Below are 14,504 nucleotides of genomic sequence, written 5' to 3' on the forward strand. Positions count from 1 at the left end.
CTTCCAAAGATAATACAATCCAAATGAGAAATTGTTCTCAATTTTGAAAGAATATTATAATTTCTAGTAGTCAACTGCACCAATACTTTTCAAAAAATATATATAAGTTTCAACAAATGAGAAATTTTCTTTCAATTTAACTAATTCTGTGCAGAAGAATAATTTGTGGCTTTACTATTATAATCTGTTATACTCGTTTCACAATCCACAAATATCAAAGCACGAGTAATTTGAAGTCGAAATAGGAGGAAAAGCTCGTTACTGTAAAATTATATCTGATACTGCTTAAGATAAATAATGATATTAAATGCCTTTCATTAACCACTCTGCTGGAATTTGCAAAGCGACTTGAACAAAAGATCAAGCACTTACCCTTCTAATTTGAATTCCAAACAAATTGAAACGGTAGTTATCATACCTTCTTTCAATTTGGCATTTTCTCTCCTCAGCTTTTCCAATTCCTTGCGTAGCCTTTCTTTCTCCTCTTGGCAATCGAATAACTGGCTTTTCAGTTTCTCGTTCCCATCTTTTAACTCGCCATTCCCTTTCTTCAATTCGTTCAGATCCGTGGCTAACGCAGCATCGCGTTCTTTGCGTCTATTCTTCTCGTCCCTTAGTTTACCTAATTCCAACCGCAACTCGCTATAATCCCTTTTCAATTTATCCAAATCGGATTTTAATTTATTCGCTTCGTTTTTCGCCTCGTTTAAATCGTCCCGCGGTTTCGAATTTTCCGGGTTCAAATCTATCAATTCATTACACGATCTTTCGTTCCCCGCTTGACAATCTTCTCATTCGGGTCATCTAATTCAGACTTCGATTTGTCGTAATCGTTTCTTAATTTGTTCGAATCATTCCTCAATCTATTTCATTCCTCCATGGCGTTATTTAAATATTTTTGCAGTTGAGTATTCGCCGATTTCGAACTAATATTTAGCTCAGACCTCGGCCTATTCAGCTCCTTCTTAGCATCTTCTAATTGTTTCTTCAAGGGTTCCAGCTCGTTCACCGTGTTCTCGAGATCGGCTATGTTGTTCTTCAAGTCGCCGTTCTCTTTCTCCGGATCGTTCGCCTGTTTCTCCGCTTCTGCCAATTTGTTTTTCGTTCCAGTCAACTCCGCCGCCAATTTCGCATTGGCCTTCTTCGGATTCGTGTTTTCGTTCTTCGGATTCGCGTTCTCCAGGTTCGCATTCTCGTCCTTCAGAGTTTCCAATTGCTCGTTCAACTTGGCTAATTCTACATTCAGCTCCTCGTTCTCGTTTCTTGGCTTATCGTTTTCGCTGCGAACCTTGTCCAACGCCGCTTTTAGGGCGACCAGCTGTTTCTTCGCGTCGGCCAATTCCTCCTTGGCCGTATCTTTCGCGGCCATCTGCTCCTCCAGCTCGTTCCTACGATTATTTAGCTGTTCGCATAAACGATAGAATTCATCGACCAACTTTTTTTTCTCGTCTAACAAATCAGAAAGTTCACTTTCCACAGACATTATCTTTGCTTCTATGGTCACGTTCGTCTTCTTCGGTTTATCGATCTCATTCTTTATACGATGCTTTACGTTTGTTAATTCGTCCAATTCGTTTTCCATTTCGTTTAATTGCTTCTACAGTCTATCGTTCTCAGTTTGGCAATTTCGAAGATCTGCTCTCAATTTTTCCGCAATTACGTCCTCTGCGTTCGAGTTTCGCTCTCTGCTTTCTGTGTATCGCCTTCTCCTCTCGAGTTTCGCTTCTTTCTTCAATTAATTTACGAGTAATAAACGAAGAAGACATTCCTCGTATAAAAGATATTTCCAATATTTTTAACGAAGAATTACGCTTATTAAGATTAACGTTAAAATACCCGAAATTTTCTTGGCATTCGAGCAAATCTTTCAATGCTTTATCAAGATCAGCTTTTGATTCATCGATCTCCAACTGAAATTTGCAGTTCTTCATTTCCCAATGATCTATGTCTGCCTGCAGTTTAGCAATTTTTTCTTCCAATTCGTCGATTAATTTCTTCGGATCGGCGATCTCTTGTCTCAGACCCCTTTCGCCGCCCATTGCCTGAGTTTCATACTTCCACCTCGCCAGCACATTTATCCAGTCCGTTTTTCAAAGAACCTACCTCGGATTTCGAACGATCGATATCCTCTAAGGCTTTTGCCAATTCGCGTCCCAACCGATCGATTTTCACCAAGTAAATTCGCGTTTTTCGACTTCCATTTATCCAATGCCTCTAGTTTCCGTTCCAATCCTGCGTTTCTCGCTTTCAGACTGGCGATTTCCTTCGTTAAACGATCGTCAAGTTCGCGAATATCAGACTCGAAAGCTCGATTCTCTAATTTAAGCTGATCGCTGTCGGTTCTCAGCTTTCGCATCTCGTTCGCGCAATTATCGAGTCCATCCTTCAAGGAACCTGTTTCGGATTTCAACCTCGGATCAATGTCCTCCAACGCCTTTTCCAATTATTTTCTCAAACACGATCTACTTCAGCGACTAAGTCTGCGTTTCTTCCCTTTGTCTTATCCAACTCCTCCAACTTTCCTCGTAATTCCATCATTTTAGATCCGAAATCGTCATTTTCCTTCGTTAAGCGATTCTTTTTCAACTCGAACTTCTTTACTTGCAGTTGCATCTTTGCAAGTTCGAGTTCCTTATCATTAGCCGCTTTCGACGCGTCAGCAACGGCTTTTAGCACCTCCGCTTGCCTTCTGCAATCCTCAAGGTCATCCCTTAACGCTTTCATATCTCGTTTCAACGAATCGTTCTCGATCTCGTCGAGGCTGTACCGCGGCTCGTCCTTCAAGTAACTTCAGTTTATTAAGTTCTTTACCAGCTTCGTTCAATTCGGCTCTCAGGCTCTCTCGTTCTCCGCCATCGCTTGTTCCAGTTGCTTTTCGATACCGTTGCTTATCTCGCTTCGCCTTGGCCAATTCATGCTTCAGTTTGTTGATCTCTGCTTGCAAAGCCTGCTTCATGCTATCCTAGTCGTTCCTTAGCTGGTTATTCAAATTGTCTAGCTCCGTCGTCCTTTCCATCAGACCGTCGTTCTCGTTCTTCAGCTGCTCTAACCGAGCCCTTAACTTTTCGCTCTCGCCGACCGATGCTTGCAACGCTTCGCGAAGTTTGTCCTTCTCCTTGCTCTCGGCGTCCATCTTCCTTCAGACCAAAAATCTCCCTCTGTAACTTTTCAATCTCATCTCGGTTTCTCTGCAGTTCCTTCGGCAACGCGGTCCTGGCCGCCCTCTCGTCCTCCAGTCGTCCAGTCAACAACACCTCCGCCTGTTTTCTTGCCTCGTCCAACTCGTTCGGCAAATTTTCCTCGTCTCGCCTTAAGATGCCCGCCTCGTTTTTCGAGATTCGCTGTTATCGCTTTCGCGGCTGCAAGCTTCCCTTCGAAGCCGCGTAGCTTCTCCGAAAGTGCGTGCTTGTCCAGACAACGCTGTTCCAGCTGCGCGTTTCGCTTCTTACGCTCCTCCAACTTATTCTTCAGTTTGGTTGTCTCAGCTTTCAACTCATCGATCTCGTCATTTGCCTGGTCGAGTTTTGACTGTAATTCTGCCGTCTTGTTCTTGTAGTCTTTCTCCAACTTGTTCCTCCGCTCCGGTAAGTCTGTTATCCGATCGACTCTATACTTCGGTGCTCCTCGCTGTTTGTTTAGTTCGTTCAATATTTCTCTCTGATTTGAGATCGTGTAACTGTGACTTTAGACTTCCCACTTCCGATTTCAGAGAAGATAATACCAACAAGTCTGTCTGTGATTGTCTTAGGTTGTTCAAGAATCCTGCGATCTAAGAGAGAAGCTATGGTTTTTTAATTGGTATCGTGCTTTTGATTAATATCGTAGTTTGTAACCTCGTTAAAGGGTATTATACATACGTAACTCAATATGACACATTAAAAAACATTTAAACCGATGCTGTTCTCATTGTGCTTCCTATATGTGTGGCCAAAAGAAGAATATCCTTTTTTAATCCCTCTTCCACCTTTGAATATTAATTACGCATGCACTCCGTTTACTCACTCTTTCCACTCCTAACTGCTGACTCCTCGTCTCCTCGACAAACCCTCCGACTAACGCTTTAACGTATTACGAGAGAAAAATCAGTTCGCCAGAATTTGCAAATGGAAAAGTCGCTCGCGTTAATCGAATGAAATAAATCTGCTAATTTCGAGGCTGGCATACGTTCTACGATAACGTCACTAGTGCAATGCTGTTTTTGGGAGAAGTTGTTTAGAGAATTCTAAGATCTTACCTACACATATACGCGTGTATAAGGGTATAAAATCTTTTTTATCAAACATCATCGTCACTAGTTCGAGCGAAGACTAAAGACTGGGATTAACCGCTGATTAACGATGATCCGTCAATGATGCTCGGTCTAATCTCTACGAAGAAGCTGTTCGTCACGAAGAAGCTGTTTTGACGAGGGATGAGCATACGAACAGATTGTTTAATGACCGTTCACACTAAACGACTACCAGCGAATTCTTCCTCGTTTGCCTCTAAAATCGAAATGCCCCTTTAGAAAAAGAAACACAGAGAAAGGTTCGTCGTCTAATCCATCTTCGCATCAAATCAAATTGTTTCATCGTCTCGATATGTATCGTATTATCGTTTCACAATATAGACCAACTTTCATCGCTATATAATAAGTTTTATGAACTTATTTGCAACCCACCAGCTGACGTTAGTTTCGAGTTTTCAATCATCTAGATATCAATACCTCGTCATCTTCCCTCTTGAGCTGCTCCTTCGTGGCTTCTGTCCGTTCCAATGAACCTTTTTGACTGACCATCGATTCCAATCCTTTGTTCAATGCATCGATCTGCTCGACTCTTTCTTCCAACTGCTTTCTTAGATCAGCCACGATATCCTCGCAATTGTTCAACTTATCCAGTAAATCCGAAATATCAATATACTCCGGCACTGCGATTGTTTCGGTCGCTTGCGATATCGTTTCTGGCATTTCCTTTCCTTCGAGCTCAACCAATGCACTACGCCAGTCTGTCGCCTGAGAAAGAAGAGGTTCGTTTTCCAAACGCAGATCATCGCGGCTTTTCGAAAGGTCCACCGAGATTACGATCGATTTCTCCACAACTTTGGAAATTCGTTGTTCGGCCGATTCACGTTTCACGAGATCACGCACTTTGTCCTTTAAACGATATATCGCGGGGCAGTTGACGTCCTTCTCGGTGTGCGCCAGTCTCAAACCTCGAGTCCGATACCGTGTCCCGCAATCTGCCAGGGCAACAAAGTTTCTTTGACACGTTGCACAACCGAGGTCATAAAAAATTTTCAAATCAGCACGTTTCATGGATAGTTTCGCTACAAGAGATACATTGAAGCGATAAAATTAATCAGCTTTGGAAATACAAAGCATTTGGATCTTCTCCTACCAACTCTATACTCTTGTCTGATAATACCACTATGGGCAACAGCAGCAATGGGCCATATAAGCAAAATAGAGACAATGCAAGGTAAAATTCTTAGAACGATAGTAAACGTCCCATGGTACGTTAGAGACGAGGACATTCGGAAAGACCTGGGAATACCAACGGTCAAGGAGGAGATTAGCAGATGCGCAAGAAGGTACAGAGAAAGAATAGCAACGCATCCGAACCGGCTGGCAGCGGAAACGATCAACGCATTAAGCATAGAAAGAAGACTAAAAAGCAAACACCCAACAGATCTCACACAGGATATAACCTAACAAACACGAAGATGGTACTCCGCTGGGGGTAGCCACCCACATGATAATCAAAAAAATTCTACCAAATGTCCAAATCGGACAAATTGTGAATGTGAACAACTAAGTAAAAAAAAAAGACATCGAGCATAGAAAGAAGACTAAAAAGGAAACACCCAGCAGATCTCACACAGGATATAACCTAACAAACACGAAGATGGTACTCCGCTGGGGGTAGCCACCCACATATAATCAAAAAAATTCTACCAAATGTCCAAATCGGACAAATTGTGAATGTAAACAACTAAATAAAAAAAACTCTTGTCTGATCTGTAGGATTTCAGGCTCGGTTTGGTTAAAATTTACTATAAATTACGTACATGCGATATTGATACGTATAATAAAAATATGAACGTTTCTGCGGTCATAGATTTGTTTGAGCAAAGTTAACCGAAATGTACAGATACGTAGGATCGATAACGCGTATCATTCTGCTACCAATGGTTCGTTGTTGGCAAGAGGAAACGATTAAACGAGGTCTAAGTGTACGAAGAGGAGAAAGTAGCGAGCAGTAGTACTCTTTCTTTTCAAGCGCCAAAACCCTCTCCAAGATATCTCATCTTCTCTCCGAAGAAGTGGCGTCAGGATCGTCGCAGAAATCTCGCTCGGCGAGAATTTCCTCAAGATCCCTCGCTTTATCTTGGAGCACCGCGTTTGCATTTTGCAGCCTTTCGATTTCTTCCCAGGAGTGCACTAGCAGCGGATCGGGCTTCGATATCTCATCCGCATTTACACCTACACGAAAACATCTAATCTCTAGAAACATTCGGAACAGTGCACGTGCACGATACCGTTCAAAGAAAGCGCTCTGAATTTTAAAGGAAAATCCCTGAAGCTAGGAAGCTCCGGTCTACATTCGCAAACAGTCTTCGGTTTGTATTGCTATTACGGAATTTACTAGTAGAACCTCGGCTGAATACTATGCAGTACTATGTCGTAAAGTACATAATGTAGCGAAAAATTTTGTGAATTATGGCAATAGTACAGGCAAAGCACAAACGAAGAAACGGGGATCACAGGCATGAAATATAACTACGATTTTGTCGATTGTGATATTGGTCGATGGTTAAAGTTTGATATAATGTTCTATTCGATACAACATAGTGAAAAAGAGAAACAATCTATTCGACGCAAAGGTGTAAGCTACTGATTAGCAGTAGGTGAGCGATCCATCAAGTTTTTATGAAAAAACTAACAGAATATCGAATGCCTAAAATATGATAACTGGACTGAGAATTTTTATGGAAATTTATATTTTTATAAATACAGCTAAGAAAGCTGCAACTTGAGTGCACATTTTTTACCTGTTAAAAAGTAGACACCTCGATACTTCATATAAGTATGTTTGCACGTTATATGCATTCTGTGCATTCTGTGCATGAAAACGCGCAGTCTATTATAGTCGATCGATATCTTTGAACTGAAGATGTTTTAAGAGAATCCTCCAAACAGAATCTTCCTAACAGTTGGCGCTTCATAAGACGACCTAACGCTCGTTTCGAGACACTTGTTCGCAAACTATCGACATCGAACGAGCCGGTCACAGTGTATATAATTTCTGCCGTTTCGCTCTTTACAGCACTAATTGCACGGAACGTTGCTCCTTTCGACTCGAATTAAACGACTAACTCGCAAAGGAAGAGAAACGCGATCACAAGGGTATCCGTACAGAATTCCAATTAATCAATTACGAATCAGAGAGAGAGAGAGAATAAGAAGAAGAGATTCATAAAGGAAGAAGCTAGGAAATATCACACATCGATACCGAATGACTGGAGGGCTCGTTTCAGAGACCTATTTTCGCTCTCGAGTTGAAGTCTTTTCATTCGCCACTTCTTCGTCTGACACTTCATTACAGCGAGCTTCTTCGGGGCAAACGAGAGGTCGTACATTTCTGCTTCTTTGTCGCTCAAGGGATCCTAACTGCAGCAATAGCACGGCTCGTGCGGTGGATCGATCGATTCTCGCGACGATGCCTCGCATCCGCGCCGGCACAAACTTCCATTATCCGAGTAATCTTTCAAAAGTTTTCCGTAATTACAAACCGCTTGCCTCGCAGCGCGAGACAAGAATTTTAACGTCGATTCTCGTAGCTGTACGAAGGAAACGGAGAAACGAGTTTAAAGCTCAGAGGTCCCGTGAATTCATTTTAGAAACCGAGATTCGATAGTAAAGGAGCTTTATATAATAATAAAGCGTCTATCGAAAAACAAAATAATTCTCTATCCTAATATTTTCTATTCCTAGTCGTACAACATCTACGATCGACGTTATTGCCTCGCGTTCACCAACCTCCTAAATTCGTTTCCCAGCCAACCGTTAAATCATATTTTACAGGTTATCCGAACGTAACTATTTTCCCGCTGCGTGTTTTTTCCTCCCTGTCACCGCGCCGATGTCACCGAATCACCGATGTAAGTGAATTACGATCGTAAACCGATTACAGACAGTTCGGCGCACCTAAACGCCAAACTGGCCTCGAGCACCAGGTGAAACAAAACATTTAGCCTGGATATACGAGTTTGGGATGATGTATTTCGACGCGGCAGTCACACTTTTGCTGCCACACGACCGCGGTCATCGATGAAGATCGATAATCTGATTTAACGTCAGACCGGTCTGTTTTATTGGGCCGCGTAATAAATTTGTTCAGATTTCGACGACGCGACGCTTAGATAGATACGTTTTTCATACGTGATACATATACGTATTATTTAGCGCGCTTCCGTAAACATTCAGAGCGCACCATCACCGATCCAATTTACGAGAACTTTTCCATCGTTTGCTGTTATTTCCACATCATAGATTAGCATCGTAGAAATGGCAAAAAAGGAAATATCTTCCCGCGCGATATCAGCTAGCTGTTACGTTTCTTTGCTCTACGTATGTGCAAATTAACTGTCCAAAGACCGAATATATTTCTCTGAAATTCTGTCAAAAACCTCGTATTTCTCTATTACCAAGTTACATATTTTAAAATTACAAAAAGACCGATTTTATTTACAAATTTTGGAATTCTTCCAATGAAAATAAAAGAAATATGTACCGTTGTGTGATAAATCGATACAGTAAATCCTAGTTATGTCTATAATTCGGATTGCGTCTTTAACCAAATAATTAAGAATAAAGAAAGATGCACAACAATTTCTCTGTATCGTTTTCTTATAAATTACTCTAGAAAATTAGAAATCTGATTTTACTATAATGGTGTTTCGTTCCACTTTTGGCGATTACAAACGGTTATTTTTATATTATTTCTTGAAGCAAACTTCTCAAATATTAATAGCGGAGATGGGACGAAAGGAGGATTTTTATTTCGATCAAGATACGACAAAGAAGCTAAAAAGATCATTCCGCTTCCAATTGATAGCGTTGAAAAGGTTAGCTATCGGACTATAATTGCACGCGGTGCCACTAATAACTCTAATCGGTGCTACTAATAACCCTAACAACTTGGGAAATATTTAACTTTATTACACTTCCAGCTTTCACTTCGCCCGACCACTTTGCCGCGAATTTCGCACGCAAGTTTTCATATTCCTGTTCCTCAAAGTAGGCTGCGCTTTTATTTCCGGTAGACGCGAAATTTTTTTGCAGGCCAAGTTATTCAAACACAAGGAAATATCTTTTTAATTAATTCGTGCTTGTTCGCGTAATCAATTTGTACAGATTGCTTCAGGAATCCCTGCGAATTCTGTGGTAACCACGGTATTAATGTGGTACACGTTTCCACGAGATCTAATTACAGCTGCGTTATTAAAATATACCGCGTTTGTATGCAGCTCGTCGACGGAGCTCGTCTTTTCAAACGCGAAAACTGAAACTCTCTTTCTCTGGCTCTCGCTTTTCTTCTTCTCTCCTTCTGTCGTACGTGACACAAACGATCGAAATATCGATATAATTAAAAGGAACGAAACTCCCTTTCTAGATTGGCAAGAAAGTTGTCTTATTAAAGGAAATCATTGGACCACGCAGTTACTTACCGTCCGATTCGACGAAAACTTCCAAACGAACCGAAACTTTCGATCATATCCCGGCCATAGAGTTTCGCTATGTTCGTAATTAAATTACGCGTACCTCGTCCGGATGGCCACCACTAGAATTTTGTTATTAAACCTCGATATTAACTTTTACATATTTATTAGGAAACTTGCGAGTAAAAACTTGCACGCTGAACGAAACGAACGATTCTGTTTGTCATGATTAGTTTCCGCCAACTCTGCGTACTAGTCATCGAACAAAGAGCAAAGATTTAAAATACCCACCCCCCTTTTCAAGTTAAACGATGTATAGATATTAATGCTGGATAAATTAGTCAAAAATATCTAGCTGTTTAACGTGCTAATCTTGCTTTCAAATATTTTCCTCCGATAACATCAATAAGAAAAACTTTGGTGTTATACTTATTACTAAGTCGATGTAAGTAAAACTTACGTATGATGGATGTAGGTAAAACTTACGTATGATGTATGTAGCTAAAACCACTCAAGTGATTTATCGATTATGTTAGGTTTTTGTCGAAAGTTAGTCCATAACTATGGAACTTTTACTTCACGTTCAATTTAAACGATTGCTATTGTGGCGGATCGGTATCAACAGAGGACGCCGACAAGTCGAGGCATCAACGCGGCGCAACACCTCCCGGGCGATCCGCTGGTACCAACCGCCAACGCTAGAGGGCTACGACGACAACGAGTCTGTCTAACTCGCTAGCGGTCGAATATACGAGCGATTGATACAAATACCGCACCTAGCGAGACTCCCTCTACGTCTAAGGCAGGGACTACCGGTAGTCCCGGGACGAAACGCACGACTCTCCTTTCATCCGCCACAACTGTCAGGTAGTATGGAATGGCGTGGATTTTTGAGTATGGTCGTTGTCACAATACCAAGATATAGTAGAGGATAATTTACGTCAAGCGGTGATAAGCTAAATGGTTAAGGGTTTTGGAGAAAGAGCGTAAAAGTACAGGTACCGAACGAATTACCAAACCAAAGGTACGAGATTGAGGTGCAAGTTAGATGTATGTAAGCCAAGGTCTTTTCTCTGTGTTCGATTGTAAAGCCGAATGAATAAATAAATTATTATTTATTGTAAAAATATTACTATTAAACAGGAATAAAAGCTATTGCAGGGAACTAAAGTGACAAGAAGTAAGGAGCGGGCGTTGATAATAATAATTACAGTTTCTAAAATTTGCAAACCAAGTTTCGTTTTAAGGCTGTCAGGCTGAAATGAAACTATCTGTCGATCCAAAATCAAAAGCTTTTAAATAAAAACCTAACAGTCTCTGTTCTTGTTCTTCGATCTTTCTTACAAGGAAGTCTACTCGATTATGTAAATAAAATCTACACGGAGATATTTTTGCACCACTTTCAGCATCGTCGATTCAACCAAGTAAAACTCGGCTGACGAGGATAAGCCTGACGTAACCGCATCGCGATCGGCACACCGACTGGGAAATTTCAATGAAAATTAATCGAAGCGAACATTTCCCTTTCGCTTACGTGGTTGTCAGACGAGTATCTAACAATGATGGACGCGTATCTTGACAATTGCCTATCGATCGAGGCAAATGACGACAACGCGTTCAAAGAGAAGACGAGAATAGCGCAAGTCGCAGCTACCACCCTATGTAGGATGAACAGCATAATGAAGCAGATGAGAAACTGGCGAGACGACCGTATGAAATTACGATCCAACATTTGGTGGTTGAAGCTACCTTTACGCGTCGCTGCGAGAGACACGGACGACGCTTTGCACGCTGTCCGATTGATCGAACGTCAAAGAGGAGAAATCAAACGGCTAGAGGCAGCGAATAAAGATTCGACGAAAGAAGTCGCTGATATTAAATCTGCTCTGCAGGCTACGTTACGCGGCAAACCGCTTGGAAATCCGACGACAAGCTGGTGCAAGTTAAACAGAAGTACTTAGCCGAGAGAGAACGTTTGAACAACGAGATTCAGTATCTGAAAAGTCGGTTGGACGAGGTGCAAGAGGATCACGAACACAGTTCGCAAGTGGAACACTTGAAATACAAGCTCAAACACCTGGTATGTTACTCTGTCGATTGACTGTCTTCGACTTGGCGACTCTGATGACTTGACTTTTTGGTCCTTCTGTTACTTGAACTGTTTTTGTAACTGACTATTCGCTCTTATGTTATTACGGAGGAAAGCTCGGTATGGCTGTGTTTTAGGTACGCAGAAAGCGGATTCGTTGCTCACGCTTTCCGTTAGAAAAGTGGAGGTAACGATCCGCGATGCCCATTGATTATGACTCACGTTAATGAATGAAGATAGGAGGAGGAAGCCTCCTACCAACGTGGCTCGTGACTGACACTGTTCATGGGAAAAAACCAGCTATTCCCGTTAGATAACCCGCTTTCTCCGTGATTTTTAAGAGCGAATAATAAACCTAAGAACTGTTCTAAGGACCAGCCATAAACCGAAAATACTTGCAGAATTAAAGAGTCCGTTAAAAAGATTCTTGTTATAGTGCTTCCTTAGGTTTATCGAGGATCTGTATAACGGTGCGTGGACTATCCCACGTGACGTAACGTAACGAGCGTAAACGATCGCTTGCACAAGAAGCAAATAAGAAACGATGATTTGTACGTCCACATCGATAATCTGAAAGCTGTGATAAGATATAAAAATGGTAATCTCATGGATTATCAGAAGAGATTCGTTGAGGCGGACGATCGAACGAAACGTTGGAAGACAAAATTGAATAGATTCAAAGTTAATTCTTGGGACATTGACTCGAATGGTCGGAATAATCTTAATAATATCGAACGACTGGCACAAGATTTAACAAATACGCTAAAAAAACGACCATGAAACACTGCTTGCTGGTGGCGATCCGGACTGCTTAAAATATGTACAGAAAATCATCGAATCGAGCGTTATTTTCAAACAACTGTAGTATCGTAAATATAATAATAATTAATTTATTAATAATAAATGGATTAAACAGAAAACAATGGTTATTTAACATAAACTAATCGTAAAAACGTATTATAATTAATTAACAACTCTCGTCAACACAGATTCAACTCTCTCTCGACAACACAATCCGCACTCTCTGGTTTCTCAACTCATACTGCCGTTAATTCGTTTATATCTCTTAGCAACCCTTTGTCTTTTGTCTGATATCTTTTGTTTAAGCCCCATCATGCACACGTTCAGCAACCGCTCGTTTACAATTCGCACGACACCCCCCTAGGCCCCTCGTCCACGATACTACACAACTGTACATGGAATTTGCAAAATTTAGCGATCAATTTGATGTTCCTTTGTCTCTAGGGAAAGCGAGGAAATCTAAGGAGCGTTCGAAAGAACTTGCAACGTTGGACTCGAATTTAAAACAGATCAATATCGAAATCGATAGGTTAAAAAATAATCATGCAAAAAAGCATTATAGAATCGGCGGCAATCTATCGGTCTAAAATACTCGAATAAAAGACGATCACCGAGGAGACACGGTCGACCATGAATGGATCGAATCGTCGTGCGGAAGGAAATTCAAACGAATCGAAGGACGTTGAAAAATTGAAAGATTTTGTCGGTAGAGTGTGTCACGAGATCAAGCAGTTAGAAGTGATCGTCGTATCCAGCGATCGTCTAAGTATATTCAAGAGAATCGAGCGGATGGGAGTGTCGCACGCTCAAGGAGACCACCCGCTCAGAAACAGTTGAGGTGGATAGGTCGTGATAGGTGCGGAACAAACACTCGAGTATATTTAACAATATATATGTCGGATTATCATTGGAGTTAGGGGAGTATAACGAATCTTCGCGTGAATTGGTCATCGTTGTTATATACTATAGATGATATTTATTGATACAAATGTGATTATTACAGAGTTTGACAAGTAATAGCAGCGATTGGATAATCGAGATGTCGATGAGAATGAATTTAGCGAATTTGCATGCGACATTGTTTTGCCCGGAGTTTGTTTATCATTACATTTCTGCGTCAAGGCTGAGTCAATGTTCTGAGTCAATGTTCTGAGGCAAAACAACAGCATGAGTCGCTCTTGACTCGCGTCGTCCTTCGACTCCTGTACCGCTATACCTCTGTTAGGTACACGTACCTGCCGTAATAGGTAATAGATTTAGGGATTATTAAGACACAGACTATTTGTTCCTTCGTAGAACCTTAGTTAAATAAATCCTAAGATTTGTGGCGGCACTCAGCAGCAAATACTACCACTCGACACTAACTAGTGTCGGACGACGACAGGCAGACTACCGAAGCGTCCTGTTTTGCGACCAAGTTTTCAGGACAGAAAAAATAAAAAAGAAACAAATTCATATAAAATTGTATTAAACACGAAAAATGTAAAGCACCGACACATAATATAGCATGGCTACGTCGCACCGTCGCGTATCGGTACCTTTGCCTAACACATCATTACAAAAATTCACCGTTTATTGCGAATACCAAAATGTATTTAAAATTGTATCTTGGGTTAAATAAACATCATTAAGAAAAAAAATAGCAGTGGTTAGCGTCTTAGATTCCAAGGGGGAACCAGGGTTCGAATCCCGGTGACCGGAGTCCGATTTTTTTTCCACGCATTTAAATTGGAGGAAAAATACGGACAACACATACACCTCGGATTTACAGCAGGGCCTTAGGCTAGCTTAAAATATTCTTTGTGTAGCGAGCCATGGGACAGAAACCGATTAGAAAATTTACTGTCGAGTACCGTTACACAGTAATAGGGCAGGTAGACCTCCTGCATACCACAACCATCGAGACAATAAC

The 14,504-nt window shown here is 41.2% G+C and overlaps 2 protein-coding genes across 2 annotated transcripts in view; both read right to left on the reverse strand.

Moving 5' to 3' along the window:
* LOC117232512 (hemicentin-1-like) overlaps positions 1–14,504 on the reverse strand; it is a 103,204-nt gene that overhangs the window by 78,744 nt on the left and 9,956 nt on the right. The window lies entirely within an intron of this gene.
* LOC117232513 (protein bicaudal D-like) lies at positions 174–5,400 on the reverse strand. The gene is made up of 3 exons (XM_033491904.1): positions 5,379–5,400; positions 4,706–5,220; positions 174–4,484 (listed from the first exon to the last, which is right to left on the reverse strand). Exon 3 carries the CDS (start codon positions 1,580–1,582, stop codon positions 869–871), a length of 714 nt encoding a protein of 237 aa, XP_033347795.1. The 5' UTR covers positions 1,583–4,484; positions 4,706–5,220; positions 5,379–5,400; the 3' UTR covers positions 174–868.

This window comes from Bombus vosnesenskii, unplaced genomic scaffold (assembly GCF_011952255.1).
Source record: "Bombus vosnesenskii isolate JDL3184/JDL3185 unplaced genomic scaffold, Bvos_JDL3184-5_v1.1 scf7180000013289, whole genome shotgun sequence".
Classification (NCBI taxonomy): domain Eukaryota; kingdom Metazoa; phylum Arthropoda; class Insecta; order Hymenoptera; family Apidae; genus Bombus; species Bombus vosnesenskii.

What these genes read in the sequence shown, in the direction of transcription:
- LOC117232513 (XM_033491904.1), bottom strand. Translation starts at nt 1,582, where the DNA reads ATGGAAAACGAATTGGACGAATTAACAAACGTAAAGCATCGTATAAAG.